This window comes from Heterocephalus glaber, unplaced genomic scaffold (assembly GCF_053883595.1).
Source record: "Heterocephalus glaber isolate CG9 unplaced genomic scaffold, H.glaber_assembly_v1.0 deba00001072, whole genome shotgun sequence".
In the NCBI taxonomy this organism is placed as follows: domain Eukaryota; kingdom Metazoa; phylum Chordata; class Mammalia; order Rodentia; family Bathyergidae; genus Heterocephalus; species Heterocephalus glaber.
In genome coordinates this window covers 1,708,931-1,724,047 of record NW_028258189.1, presented here as the reverse complement: position 1 = coordinate 1,724,047, position 15,117 = coordinate 1,708,931, and the positions used below count along the sequence as shown (strand labels likewise).

The window sequence follows — 15,117 nt, the reverse complement described above, 5'->3', positions numbered from 1 at the left end:
CAGCCTCACATCTGGGGTTGTGACATTTCCCACTTTGCTTGTTTCCCAGATTTCTTTTGCTATTCTGGGTCTCTTCTGGTTCATATAAATTTTAGGATTGTCTTCTCCAGTTCTGTAAACAATGTGGTAGATATTTTGATTGGGATTGCATTAAATCTGTGTGGCAGTTTTGGATTTATGGTTCTGCCTTTCAAGGAACAGAGATAGTTTTCCTTTTTCTTTTTCTTTTTTTTTTTTTAGGACCTTGTGTGGGTGAAGCAGGCATGGCACCACTGAACTAAATCCCCGGCCCATCCATTTTCTGATGTCCTACTCAATTTCCGTTTTTGGAGTCCTGTAGTTTTTGTTGTAGAAGTCTCTTGCTTAGATTAATTTCTGAGTGTTTAATTTTTCTTGGTGCTAATTGTGAATGGGATTTTTTTCCTAATTTCTTTTTCACTGGGTTCATTATTAATATATAAGAGCACTGTTGGTTTTTGTGTGTTGATTTTGTATGCTGCTATATTACTGAATTTGGTTACTAATTGTAAGAGTTGGTGGATTTGGGGGGATCTTTTATGGTTTGTTGGTTTGTTTTGTTGTGGTGTTTTGGTTTGTTTTTCCCCATTAAGTTTATTAGTACATTTTGGTTATAAAATACAGGTATATGCATCATTGGGGTCTTTTACCATTACGTGAGTATCTTGGATCTTATTTTTTTCCCCTTCCTCTTCCCTCCCTTCACTCCTTCCATCCTTCCCTATTTGCAAAGTGTTTGTTTCCGTTTTTTTGTTTCTCATATTTTTCTTTTCCCTTCTTCCTTTTCCCTCCCCCTCCCACTTCCCCTGCACCTTTAGACCTCTACTTCCTATTATGCAGTATCAATTATACATTTTAAGTTTACAATATTAAAATCTAGGAGACATTACCACAGATTTTATAGAATTTAAAAGGATACAGAAAGCATATTACAAAAAATCTATTTTGAAATAAATTTGATAACTTTTTAAGCAATACCTTGAAAGACAAATTAGTGAAACTGACTCTGGTGGAAATAACAAATTTGAATAGCACCTATTAAAGTATATTCCTAGATTGAAAACCTACCTATATGACAACAACAGGCTCGTATACATTTTAACTGATAAATTATATTAAAGATTTAAAGCAGAAAAAAAAAGGAACACTTCTCCCCTCATTTTAGGAAATCAACGTTGTGCTAATCCTTAAACTCGATAAAGGTAATAGAAGAAAAAAGTATGAACATAGAGAGAAATTTGTTTAACAAAACAACCTATTAGAAGTCAGATCTGGCAGTATGAAGAAAGTGGTTTTATTATAGGGATGGCAGTGTTGGTTCAGCATTGGAAGATCCACCCCTAAAAGTCATCATTTTAACAGAGGAAAGGAAAAAGCCATATGATCCTGTCACTAGTTGGAGAAAAAGTGTTGGACTAAATTCTACAGCTGTTCATGGTCAAAGCTATCAGGAGCCTAGAAGTAGAACAGAACCTTCTCAACAGATTAAAGACATGTACTCCATACTTCCCGCAAAAAGGCCTTTTATGAATGGTGAAGATACATTGCTTTGTCCCTAAGGTGGGGAACAAAGTAGGAAAGTAGGCAGATATGCCTACTCTTCTTTTGTCCATTAAACTTTAAAACATAGGCGTAAACCAAAATAGTCTGGCAGTAAAATGAAACACTTAGAATAGGATTGGCAAGGTAGAAGCAAAATCTTTATATGCAGATGAAATGATCATCTACAAGGAAAATACTAAGAAATCTCTAGGAGCCCCTGGAACTTGTATTTGAATTTAGCAGGATTAGAAAACACAGGCTATGTGTAAAAACTCAGGTCTACGTGTACTTGCTATAAATGAAGAATTGGATTTTGAAATTTAAAAGTTATGTAGGAGTACAAAGGACCAAGAAAAGTAAAAAGAAAAAAAAGTGTTGGAAGATGTCTGTTATCTAATTTTAAGACTTCCTCTAAAGCTACAGTAATCACAGCAGTGTTGGTGTAAGGAAAGACATATACATCATTGGAATAAAAGAATCTAGAAATAGAACAACATATATATGTTCCACTGAATTTTGAAAGATTGTTTATCATTAATATTTTATAGAATATAAACTCAATTCAAGAGCCAAGGAAAAGATAGTGTTTGCAGCAAATAAACAGTAGAATGCCGGATATCTGTATATAAAAAATTAACCTCAACCATTTATTTCCATACATAAAAATAACTTGAAAGGATCTATAAGCCTAAATATGAAAGACTAAAACTATAAAACTTTAAGAACAAATTATAAGGGAAAATCTTCGTGAATTTAGGGAAGGCAAGAACTTCCTAGGATACAAAAAACATGATGTATAAAAGAAAAAAATTGATAAATGAGATTCCACCAAAATTTAGAACTTTAAATGACATCGTTAAAATGAAAAGTAGTCCTTGAACAGACCATATTTACAATGCATATAACCTATGACAAGGATATATAAAGAATTCTTAGACCTCATTAATAAACAACCCAATTAAAAAGTAGACACAAGAAGATGATAAATAGCCAGTACAGCACAAGGAAAGATGTGCAACACTAGAATCAGAAAAATATTAATCAGTACAATAATAAGATTGAATTATACACTCATTAGGGAGATGAAGTTAAAAGGTTTAAAAGCCTTGTCATGACTTTTTTGTTGTTGGATTTTCCTCCTTTCTGTTTAATTAGTCACACCCAATGGATTCATTCTGCTAGGCTTCCTGGGGTTGTGATCCTCATTGTCTTTTCCTAGGGTATGGTCTAAAATTTTTTGGAGTGCCAGTTTGGTATTGATGAAGTTCTTGAGGTGCTCTTTATCATGAAAATATCTTTATTTCTCCATCAATTTTGAAAGATAGTTTTGCAAGGCACATCAGTCTAGGTTGGAGGCTGTTTTCCTTTAGGCCTTGAAATACATCACTCCAAGCTCTTCTGGCCTTGAGGGTTTGCGTTGAGAAGTCTGCTGTGATTTTGATGGGCTTTCCTTTGTGTGTGATTTGTTTCTTTTCTCTCACTTCTTGGAGAATTTTGTTCTTCTGTTGGGTTTTTGGAATCCTAACTATAATATGCCTGTGTGTAGATTTTTTTGATTAAGGCTAGCTGGAGTCCTATATGCCTCACTTATCTGTATGTCAAGTTCTTTTCCCCTCCTTGGGAAATTTTCTGCCATCACTTTTTTGAAGAGTTTTTTTATGTCGTCTGCACTTTCCTGTTTCTTCGTTGACTCCAGTCAGTCTTACGTTATTCTTTGCATCATCTAGCAGCTGCCGGATTGCTTTCTAATGATCACTTACAATTTTTAAAGCAATTTTTCTTTTCCTGGTTACTAATTGCTCTCTTATCTTCTATATCTGAAATTCTGTCCTCACATTGATTCACTCTGCTGCTTAGACTTTCAGTGGAGTTTTTAATCTCCTGGAATTTGTTTGCATCTGTTTTATGGATTCCACTTGTTTCCTATGTTGGGATTCCATCATGTTCCTCAGCTCCTCTATTTTTTTTTATCTGTGTCCTCTCTAGATTTATTAATCATGTGTTACACTGTGGGCACAATCTCTGCTGTTATCTCAGAAATTATTTTTGATTTCATTTTTTCCAGATCCTCTTTCATTGCCAGTTCAGTGAGTCCAGGAGGTTGAGTATCAGAGTGTTGCATCTCCTTTCCCTTTGGGGTTGCTGTAGGTGATCTGGAAGTCTGGTTTTGAGACTTGTTTATATGTCTTCTCATTTCTACCTGGGGGGTGGTGCTGCTGACGCCCAGGTCGCTCACCTCCTTTGCCATAGGAGCACTGGAATGGCAGCTGGGGAGCCTCCTCCTGGGCGCTGGGATTAGCTCACCTCCTGTGCCCTAGGAGGACTGGAATCCCGGCCTTGTTTTGTTTCAAAAGACGGGGTCTTGCTATAGAGTTTAGGCTGCCCTTGAGCTTACTGCTTAGCCCAGGCTGACCTTGAACTAATGGCAGTCTTCCTGCCTCTGCCTCCCGAGTGCTGGGATTACAGACATTTGCCACCAGGTCTTGCCCTTTGGAGATCTTTTATGTAGAGGATCATGTCAGCTGCAAATAGTGATAATTAATTTCTTTTCTAGACATACCTCTTTTATTTCTTTTTCTTGCCTAATTACTCTTGCTAATATTTCAAGTACTGTGTTAAATTGGAGTAGTTATAGGGTATGTCCTCGTCTTGTTCTTGATTTTTTTTTTTGTTTGAATCTTGTAAAGTTTTTACTTGTACATTTGTCTATTTTTTTAAATATATGTTTGTGATAATGTTTCATTCCTTGTCCTCCCTTTCTATCTACCTCTAGATCCCCTCTTTTGGAGGGGAGGACATGTTTGTAGTACCTGTGTTTACATTCCTTGTGTGTGTTACTGATTTCAAGGGAGCAAGCTTTCAGTTTTTACCCATTTAACATGGTGTTTGTGGTCCGTTTACTAGTGCCTGTTATCACATTGGGATGGATAAAGTCTGTCTGTACCTATTACTGTCAGTGTTTGTGTCCGGAAAAAATGTTGGATTTTATAACTAGGTTATTTCTGTTTTTCTGTTTCTGGTTCTTTGTTTAACATAGTCTTGTATGGCTTTAGTGCTTCCTTTTTTGTGTGTAGTCTTTTATGCCCTTTAGTACTTGTTTTGTGAAATTGACTGTGCTGTTGATTCATGACTATATGTTAATGTGTTATCAGTTTGCATTGGATTGTGTCTTAACTAATATGTAATAACTTTCTTTGCCACTTTTGATCAATTTTGGCTTGAGGTCCATTTCATCTCAGTGTAGAATGACTACAACCTTCTTTTATTTTTTTTTCTTCATATTGTTTTCAATGTTGTTTTTCCTCCTTTGATTTTTAGTCTGAATTTGTTCTTGGGTTAACACTCTTTAGGTGGCTTGTACCACCAAATAGCCCATGGTGCCCAGTATCTCCTGTTGGGACAAGTTGTGGAAACAACATTTTCACATGAGCCTCCCACCAGCAAGATATATTAATTATAGTTCTGTGATGAACATTAAATATGTTTCTTGTATATAGCATACCAATGGATTTTGTTTCTTGATCCATTTTCCTGTCATTGTCTTTTTCAGTTGGAGAATTGAGACCATTCATATTGAGAATTATTACTGACATGGTAGTTTTTTACATTTTCATGTCTTTAATTTTGTATTGCTGTTTGCCTTTCTTTCCTTTCTACTTACCTGCTTAACTGGTGCTGTATTCATTCCGTTAAACCTTTTGTCATTGTTAGCTTCATGATCTCTTTCTAAAGTATCCCTGGGACTTTTTTAGAATGCTGGTTTGTTGGTCATGAATTTCTTTAGGTTCTTTTTATCATGAAAATATCTTATTTCTCCATCAATTTTGAAATACAGTTTTGAAGGATGTATCAGCCTATGTTGGAAATTACTTTCTTTTAGGGTTTAGGACTTCAAACACTTCACTCCAGGGTTTCCTGGTCTTTAAGTTTTATTGTGAGAAGTTTGCTTTAATTCTAATAAGTCTACCTTTGTAAGTAATTTCTTGCTTTTTTATAACTGCTTTTAACATTCTGTTCTTCTGTTGGACTTTTGGGATTTTTATTATCCTGTGTCATAGAGTTTCTTTGTTGATCTTTGCTATTTAGGGTGGCTCACTTGTCTGTATTTTAAATTATTTTCCCTTATGGAGAAACAACAGGGTTTTTACACCATTTTGCTATTTTCTGATTTTTTACTAATTCAAATTAATCCTAGATTAGGTTTTGTTTCATTCATTAACATTTGAGTCTGTTTTTCATCTTCCCTTTTTTTTAAGGTATGTCTGATTAATTGGTCACCCATAATAGCCCTGTCTTCTAGTTCTGACACTGTTCTTTTGTCACTTCTGCTGACCATACTTTTTGTATAATTTTTTATAATCTTCTGAATTTCAGTTTGGAACCTTTTTATGGATTCACATCTTTGCCAAGGTGGTCACTCTTCGTTTTGAACCACTTTGTTTATCTGTGTTAGCTTTGTATTTCTGTGTTCTGTAGACTTGATGATCTTTTATGTATTTGGCCCAGTATCTGTTCCCTCATATGATTTTTGAATAATTAGATTGTTTGGTTTCCTCCCCTGTAATGCCCCATGGATCAGCTTTGAGGGAATGCAGAGTTTTTGGAGATAATCTGGTAACTCTTGGGTCTTTGTCTCCCAAAGATTCACCTCCTTTTACTGGGACAGGAGATGTTAGAGTTACTTGGCCCAGTTCCTAGTTCTCCATAAATGAGCCATACTATTACTGATTACACCAAAGTAATCCAGACATTGGCATCCCGAGGAAACCAATTAATACCAATAGCTATGTCACCTTGGCTATAGTAGTAGAGTTAGCATCAGTAATACTGTTACAGATTGAGTATTGACAAATCCCAAGGACCAATAATGTACCATCCTATCCGTAGAAATTACAATATGTACATAGAGACTAACCAAATATTGACCTACTATTGACCCACAGTAAATACCTACAAAATGGAACAACTTCACTAACAGTAGAACAGTATTTGACAGCAGTATCTTAAAGTTAACTATCATCTGTCTAGAGGTTCATAAAGTTTAATAGATATAGTAGTCAAGGTAGACAGGGTGGGGAACCAGAGAATGAAAAAAGCAAAATTTCAGAAATTAATCAGTGAAATATGAGAAAAGTGAGATATGAGGTTCTATTGAGGAGTAAACAAAAATTTGTAATGTTGGTGAAGGATTTAGCTCAGTGGTGCTGCCACCTGCCTTGGAAGCACAAGGTCCTGAGTTCAATCCCTGTTACAATAAGAAAAATGTAATGTTAGAGAACAGTTGCAGGAAAGAACAAACAAGAAAAAAGATAAACAGCAAAATACAGAAAAGAAAAGGAAGAACGAAAAGTTAGAAAGGGAAAAGGGGGAAAAAACCTGAAAGTGAAAAAAAAAAGAGATGAAAAAACTCAAATCCCCAGAACACCCCATGAAAAGATGAGATAGAAATAATTTATTTTAAAATAGAAAAATCAAAAAAGACCAAGATAGAAAAAGAAATTCCTGTTTTTTGGATGGGTACTTTCTAATATTTGTAGTTTGGATATTTAGTCAGTCAGGATTTTCCCCACCCAGCTCTTAGGGCCTATGCGTTTTTTGAGGTGTCCTCTATAAACCAGAGTCCCCATTCATTCACTGTAGACTATGGTTACCATCCAAGACAAAGTTTGTCCTTTCTCCTTTTGGTAGGTGCCAAAGGCAGTCAGCTCTCTGGTCTCCACAGGGCAGGGATTCAAGTGGACTAGTAAACTTAATGTTGACAATCACAGGGTCTGGTTGCTCTCCTTTCTTCCCAGGTGTTGTCCTTATCTAAGATCAGTTCTGCTTAGTCCTCACCTCTGCTGTCCCATGCTAAGGGGAAGCAAAATATACAACAGTTTTTGAGTTGGTAGGTGGTCTTACCTTGCATGGGATGCACCAGTTAGGGCAAGGTTGCTTGCTCACATGGATTGGTGCCATCTAACAGGCCTGTTTGCTGGGGTGGGGAGGGTTGATTATGCACAGGCCTGTTTGCTCACCAGTATACATTAAGTATTGATTAGATTGCTCATATTATTGTACAACTAACGTATTTAACTTTCCTCTTCCAAATAAGGAACCCTGTATTAACTAATCAAAAACTCATTTCTCCTTCTTCTGTCCCTGGCAACCACCTTTCCACTTTGTTTTTATGTAAGTTTTACTACTTTGTATACTTCTTAAAAGTGTAATCATACAGTGCATTAGTACAGTGTCTTCAGGATCTGTATTGTAGCATATGTCAGAATTTTCTCCTTTTAATGAATAATGATGCTCAATTTTTTGTTTAAATGTATTAATGAAATCTGATTACTTTGTTGTTAATGAAAACTTGAGGTGTTTCCATTTAAAAACAATACTGCTGTGAATGTATTTGTGTAAATTTTGGTGTGAACTTCAGCTGAATACCTGGAAAATGATTTGCTCTTTATGATATAGTACCTGTGTATTTAAATCATTGAAGGAGCTAGTAAACCTTTCCAAAGAGCTGTACCATTTTATATTCCCACCAATAATATGAGAGGTTTTATTTTTCCATTCTTCAACAGCACCTCTTCAATGGTTCTATTATTTTGTTTTGTGATTGCCCCTTGCCTCTGATGTTGAAGTGATAACCCAAGGGGGCTTTAACTTCTGTGACTTTGATCAGTAATGATTTTGAGCAGTTTTTAGTGTGCTCACATTCATGTATCTTCTTCAGAGCAATACATGTTGATATTCTTTTATAATTGAGTAAATTTTCTTATTTACTTCTGACAGGATTTCTCTTTGGGTTTTTCAAAAAGGCAGGTTCCTTTTTCAGTGTTGTGTTTGTTTCTGTCTCCAGTGGATAAAGGAGTACACACTGTTGTGAGATTTCTGGATAGGAAACTATTCCATTCATATTTTGTCAGTGAAGGAACCCTGAATGATTATTGTAATGTTACATACCTATAATTCTAGCACTCTGGGAGCCTGAGGCAGCAGGACCAAAAATTCAAGCCCAACTTGGGCAATTTCACAGCTTAGTGAGACCCTGTCTCAAAACAAAAATAAAGCTGGACAGTGTGGCACACGCCTGTACTCCTGACATTTGGGAGAGTAAGGCAAGAGAGTCACTGCAAATTTTAGGTTTTCCTAGGCTGAGCTCCAGGCCAGGCTGAATCACTAGTGAGACCCTGTCTTAATAAACTAAAAATTAAAATTTTTTTTAAAGGGTTAGAAATTTAGTTCAGTACAAAGGCACTGTGTTCATTTCCTACTGTTACCAAAAGGACCCCTAATTTTCACTAGCCCGGGTCTAGTAATGTAACAGTTGATCTTGAGATAAGCTAATCCTCTTCAATATATCAAATGGGAACATTAAGAGCAAACTAATTATGTTTTACTTTAGTCTGTGTTCTTTTTGTCTGTAGATAGCACAACTGTAGAAAAATTACGAACTGTTTGTTTGAACCATTCAAAACTTGGAGAAAGCAGTCTTCGTCCACCTCTTGACTCACTTTTCATTGGTCCTTCAGCCTCCCAAGTTCTGTACCTAACAGAGGTTTGTTTTTTTCTTTGTAAAAATAATTAAGTTATACAGTAATACTAATCCTTTATAAGAATGTAAAAATGTTTAATCAGTAGTAATGATAAGAGAAATAGATGGTACTGAAAATTGTTTTCAGTAATTTTTAATATAGTTTCTTTTCTTCCCCCCCCAGGTAGTTTATGTTTTGTTAATGCCTGCTCTTGCACCTCTGAATGACATTTTCTCAGACTTTCTCTTTCACTTCTTGCAAAGTGGCGGCCTATCCCTTGTACTGAATATGCTAGTAAGAAAAAATTTCCTACCAAACACAGATGTGGAAACTCAGAGAGGTGCTTACTTCAATGCCCTTAAAATAGCCAAACTGTTGTTAACTGCTGTTGGCTACAGCCATGTCCGGGCTGTAGCAGAAGCTTGTCAGCCTGCTGTAGATGGTGCTGACCCTCTAACACCGGTAATAAATTTTAAAACATTCTTTGGAATTAATTATTAGTGTTTGTTATAAATAATAATTATTTAAAGATACTAGGACTGCAGAGTATTTTAGAGCTTTTTCGTCTGTTGTTACATTTGTAATAAAAGTTTAAATTCTGACTATTAATATGAGGACATATCCATTTTCTTGCATATTTTGTGAGTGTCAGTTACATGAAGTTTCATAAATATGTCACCTAAATCTTTTATTAAGTCAAACCATGTATAAATATTTTCTGGTACTGGTGATGAAACCCAGAGAGCCAGCCCTTTTACTTTTTTATTTTCAGGCAGGATCTTGGTAAGTTATCCAGTGGACTTAGAACTGTAATTCTTGTTTTATTTTGTTGGGTTTTTTGACAGGCTGGGAGTACTGGGGATTGAACTTGGAGCCTTGTACTTGCAAGGCAGGCTTAGAACTATAATTCTTATGCTCCTACTTCTTGAATAACTTGATTACAGGCTTATACCTCTATATTCATCAAAGACTGGTCACATTAAGAATATTTAATTCACATGTCTCTTTCCTTTGCTATCATCCTTAAAAGAGATCACCAGCAGTTCTCAAGATACGTTTAGTGAGCCAGGAATGGTGGGGCACACCTGTCATCCCAACACTTGGGGAAACCAAGGCAGGAGGATCACAGGAGGCCAGCCTGGGCTACATAGTGAGTTCTAGGCCAGCCTGCACTATAAAGCAAGACCATGTCTCAAAAAACAAAGTGCTTAGATTTGTAGCAAAGGTTAAATTTAGTTTTAACCAGGTTGAGTTAATTTATTCATGTTATAAATGATGCCTTTACTAATTGTTGGGTTATAATAAGGAAGTATTATCTTCATAATTGGCTTTAGAAATATCTAGAAATTTGTGAAGTGTCATTCAATATGAATAGTTACTAGATATTTAATATATTTAAATTATTTCTATTGGTGTGGGAAAATTGTATATAATTTTGTTTAAAAGAAAAGAGTCACTGTGTTTCAGCTTTTTAGTTAAAACACGATATCCCAGGATTTCCTCAAACAATCTGGGAAAGGTATATACAGAATTGATAGAGGAATCAGTGAAACAAATGTAGCCTGTTAATAATTCTTTAACCTCGATACTGAATAGTTGAGAGTCTTTTCAATTCTTTACTATCATTACTTTTGAAATGTCTCATGTGATTAAGGAAGAGGAGGCCAGCCATGATCGTGCATACCTGTAATTCCAGCTTCACAGGAGACTAAGGCAGGATTATTGCAACTTCATGGGCACCCCAGGCAGTATAGCAAGAGCTGGAGATATACTTCATAGAGTGTGAGGCCCTGAATTCACACCTCAGAACTGGAAAAAAAGGATGGGAGGACTGGTAATTATAGTAGGATGCTTGGCTAGCATACACACAGTCCAAGATTTGGTCCCTAGCACTGAGTGAGGTGAGAGACTGCAAAAAAAAAAAAAAAGAATGAGAAGGAATAGTTCTTTCACATACGCAGGTTTAGAATAAAAATTTACAAAGGTTTTTCTCCATCCTGAATAATTTTGAATTGTGTTGTGAATTTCATGCATGCCTACATGAAAAACAAATAGGTTTCTGTGGGGTTTTTGTGGAGTTTTTTGGTACTGGGGTTCAACTTAGGTCCTTGCGCTTGCACAGCAGGTGGCAAAACCTCTGGCCTAACAAATAGGTTTTGATCATGATTCTTGTTTTTCTTTTTTTTTTTTTCAGTACAAGGGATTGAATTGAGGACCTTGCACTTGCAAGGCAGGCTCAAAATCACAGAGCTTAAATCCCTGGCCCTAATCAAGCTTCCTATAGGAGCTTAATGGAATACATACAAGACAATTTAATGTATCTTTTTACATTTTTTATCTAGTATGTTAAAAAATGTACCACTACTGGGTTCAGGGGTAAATAACTTCTAATTTTAAGTTGTTCACATTCTAGTGGGAAGCCAAATACAGAGTTTGTATTTTAAATATTATAGAGCTACTTACAATACATGCAAAAGGCTTATAATTTGGGAAATAGTAACTGAATAAAATTCTAGGGGATTTCTTGTGACATTAAGTATTAAAACCTGTCACATAGTTATATACATCTACCATTTCTTAAGACTCTCTTTGTATTTAGATTAGAAAAATTTTTGAATAAGGAGTATTCAGCTCTACCAATACTGTAATAAAAGCAGTGTTTGCTTTGTTTTTTGTCCTTTAGATTCCTAATCGTTCATTTCAGTTTAATGAGTTGAATTGGAAAATAATATATCATTGATGACTTTAACAACAATTTTAATGCAAGAACAAGTGGTGCAAGACTTTCCTTATGTAAAAAGTATTATCTAGTAGAATTAGTAAAAGTTTTAAAATGCTGTGTGTAACTTTATTCAACAGATAATTATGATACATCTATTATAAGCCAGATATTGTGAGAAATATTGTGAATCTCAATTTACATAGAATCTTACATGCATTATTTGTTAAAAAATAATAGTGAAAATATATTAGGTTATTGTATGCTAGTCATGCTTTATCTCATTTAAACATTGGTATGTTTAAACATTGACAGTTTATTGAGCTGTATTTGGTGAGTCACTGCTGTTCTCATTTTATGGATGAAAATCAAGACAAAAAGTCATGAAATAATTTGATCCAAGGTAGTAACAGTGAGCTACCATTTTAGTTCAGCTAAGCATAACTGACTTTGAAACTTTTCTTTGAACTCCTCTGCCACTTAAGCTTTCAATGTGAAATCCTATAAAATAGTACCTGGCACACAGATCTTATATTTTAAAAGATTAATTTAGTTAATATATACATAGCAGGTAAAATTTTAAACTGCTGAGAGAAGCCAGAAGTACTAGATCTATTGGATTTGCTTTTGCCTGCCTGATAACTGCAATTATAACATCTCCCTACTCTTGAATTTCTTAAGATGTTTAGTTCTTAATTTCTTAAAATTACAGTGGAAAGGTGTACCTGGAGAAGATGTACAGTTTACAGTGAGAGGTGTTAGCATGTTGGGATGAACATTAGCACAAAGGTAACAGAGAAACTTAACAAAACAATTAAAAAAGGAAGACGGTTTTTAGACTGGGGAAATGAAATAGATTAGTTAACTGTCTTCCCCAGTTTCTTCTGTTGTCATGGTGAGCAGTCAGAGTTGAAAGAGAGGAAAGAAGGTGAAGGATCTGCCCAGACGCATGTAAAAATCTTTGTTCAGACTTCTGTAGTCTGGAAGAAGAAGTGGATTTAAGTTTACAAGCAATATTAATCTAAAATTGGAATATATGAAGATTCTGACTGAAAATTTAAAATTTACAGTATTGGCAATCTGAAGTACTTTTTATGAAAACCACTATAAATACTACAGAGAATTTATGAAGGTATCACATCCTTGGAAAGTGGTGATGGTTAAGGAGCAAATGATTTAATTACATATATAAAGTTTTTGGAATTTTCTTATGTACAAGTTTTTTTTTTTTTTTTTTAAGAATGCCACATCCTTTATCATACAGATTTGAAATATTTCTTGTCTACATCTTATAAGCGCTCTAAGACTGGAGACCTACATCGGCTAAAGGACAACCAATAAATATAATTAGTTCATTAACACAGTAAAGTTAACAACAGTGATTAAAATATTTGCCCTCATAGGCAAAATACTAATCTTTGTTTACAAATCAGTAGGCAAATGTGTAATTACCAAACAGTGTAAAGCACAAAAACAAGAAAATGTTCTAAGTGTAGGTATTACAAGTTTTTTCCTAATACACGTAATTATCAATTTATTATAAAAACCTACATATACAATATTTGATCAAAAATCTTTAAAAATATATTCAACATGAAATGTATAGAAAGAAACATTTCAGAGTCATATCAGTTACTACTATTATAATATTTAATCACTTTTACAAGAGGTCTGCTGGTCTATTTCAGTTAAATTTGTTCTCAGAACTATTACATTTCTCACTGAATCTCATTCGGAGCACAAGCAAGTTGGTTTTTTCTTGAGGTAAAATTATTAATTTATTTCAGATTAACCAAGTTACTCGTGATCAAGCTGTGGTGCTACAAAATGCTCTTCAGAGCATTCCTCATCCTTCATCTGAGTGCATGCTAAGAAATATATCAATGTATCTTGCTCAGCAAGTATCTGATGAGGTTCGTATCAAAGTCTTAAAAACTCTGGGAACCTAGATTGTCTCTAATTAGTCATAAATAGATTTTGCCACATTTGGTATTAGGGACAGACGTAGTTGTCCCATGCCTCTAATTACAGTACTCAAGATCTGTCTTATCATCTGAAGTTTCATAGAGTTATAATCTCTTAGCCTAACATTAGTGTTTTAGACAGTACTTATACAATCTTTTTTTTGGTACCAGGGACCAAACTCGGGACCTTCACTTGTGAGGCAGGCAGTGGCCCCACTGAGCTAAATCCCCAGCCCACTTACACAATCTTTTAATAAAACTTGTAAAAATATATTTTATATTCCATAAACCAGGATAAATTAAGTTGGATGTTTTAACTTCTCATAGATAATGAACAGAATATTTCTTCGGCCCCCAAAAGTGTTACTGTGCCTCTATACAACTTATACCCTCTTCCCCTAGTTTGTGTAACTACTGATTTTTTTTAATTTTCATTTTCTTAAATATTATATAAAAAGTTATATATTCTCTACTCTTTTTGTGTGTGTTTTATGTCAGCATGATTGTGAAAGCTAGCTGTGTTTTTTTTCCTCTTGTTCCATTTTTATAACAATTTCACATTCTTAGTCCATTCATGTTTGAATGGACATTGGATAATTCCTGGTCTTTTACTGATGGAAGGGAGCCGTTATAAAAATTTTGTGAGTAAGTCACAGTTTTTCTGTGGGAATATGTCTTCATACCTGTTGGGTAAACATCTGAGAGGACAATGACTAGGTAATCTGATTTTTCTGTACTAAAAATTCTTACAAAAAATAGCTTAGTGCCATATCAGATCTTACCTTGAAGGATAACTTTGTGAATGTTGCTATTAAACATATCTTTTATTCATATGGAGTTAAAGTAAATGACCTGATTGTGAGGTACCAGAAATGGGACCAAGGGAGCCTCAGCAGTCTAAAGTCTATTTACGTCTTTTCCATTTCTATGCCTTTTACAAAGCAAAATGTTTTGTCTCTAGATCCTAGAATCTGGGAGCCTGAGACAAGAGTTACACATTCAGGTCAGCCTAAGCTACATGGCAAATACAAGGCCAGCCTGAGCTATTTAGTGAGACATCCTTCCCCCCAATTTTTTTTATTATTATACTTTATGATTCTGTCAACATGTTTAATTATATTCTTACAGCCCTCAAGATACATACCTGATATTTGTGTGATTAAAGCTATACAAAAAATTGTCTGGGCATCAGGATGTGGAGCATTAGAGCTTATATTTAGCCCAAATGAAGAAATCACTAAAATTTATGAGATGGTAAGAGTTACTACAGAAATATATTACTTTCAAGTAAAGTTTCTTAATATAACTAAATTACCGTGTCTGTCATACTTAAAGACCAAGATGTTTGTATCTG

The 15,117-nt window shown here is 34.8% G+C and overlaps 1 protein-coding gene across 16 annotated transcripts in view; it reads left to right on the top strand.

The window, feature by feature from the left end:
* The window catches only part of LOC147828444 (ubiquitin carboxyl-terminal hydrolase 9X-like), a 154,082-nt gene that overhangs the window by 83,820 nt on the left and 55,145 nt on the right, over positions 1 to 15,117 (top strand). For 15 of the 16 annotated variants that reach the window (XM_087209920.1, XM_087209930.1, XM_087209929.1 and 12 more), the window contains 4 exons: positions 8,973 to 9,103; positions 9,264 to 9,542; positions 13,587 to 13,712; positions 14,892 to 15,017. In XM_087209920.1, coding sequence (XP_087066046.1) covers positions 8,973 to 9,103; positions 9,264 to 9,542; positions 13,587 to 13,712; positions 14,892 to 15,017 — 662 coding nt within the window. The remainder of the gene's footprint in view (positions 1 to 8,972; positions 9,104 to 9,263; positions 9,543 to 13,586; positions 13,713 to 14,891; positions 15,018 to 15,117) is intronic. The other variant, XM_087209931.1, reaches the window with a different exon arrangement.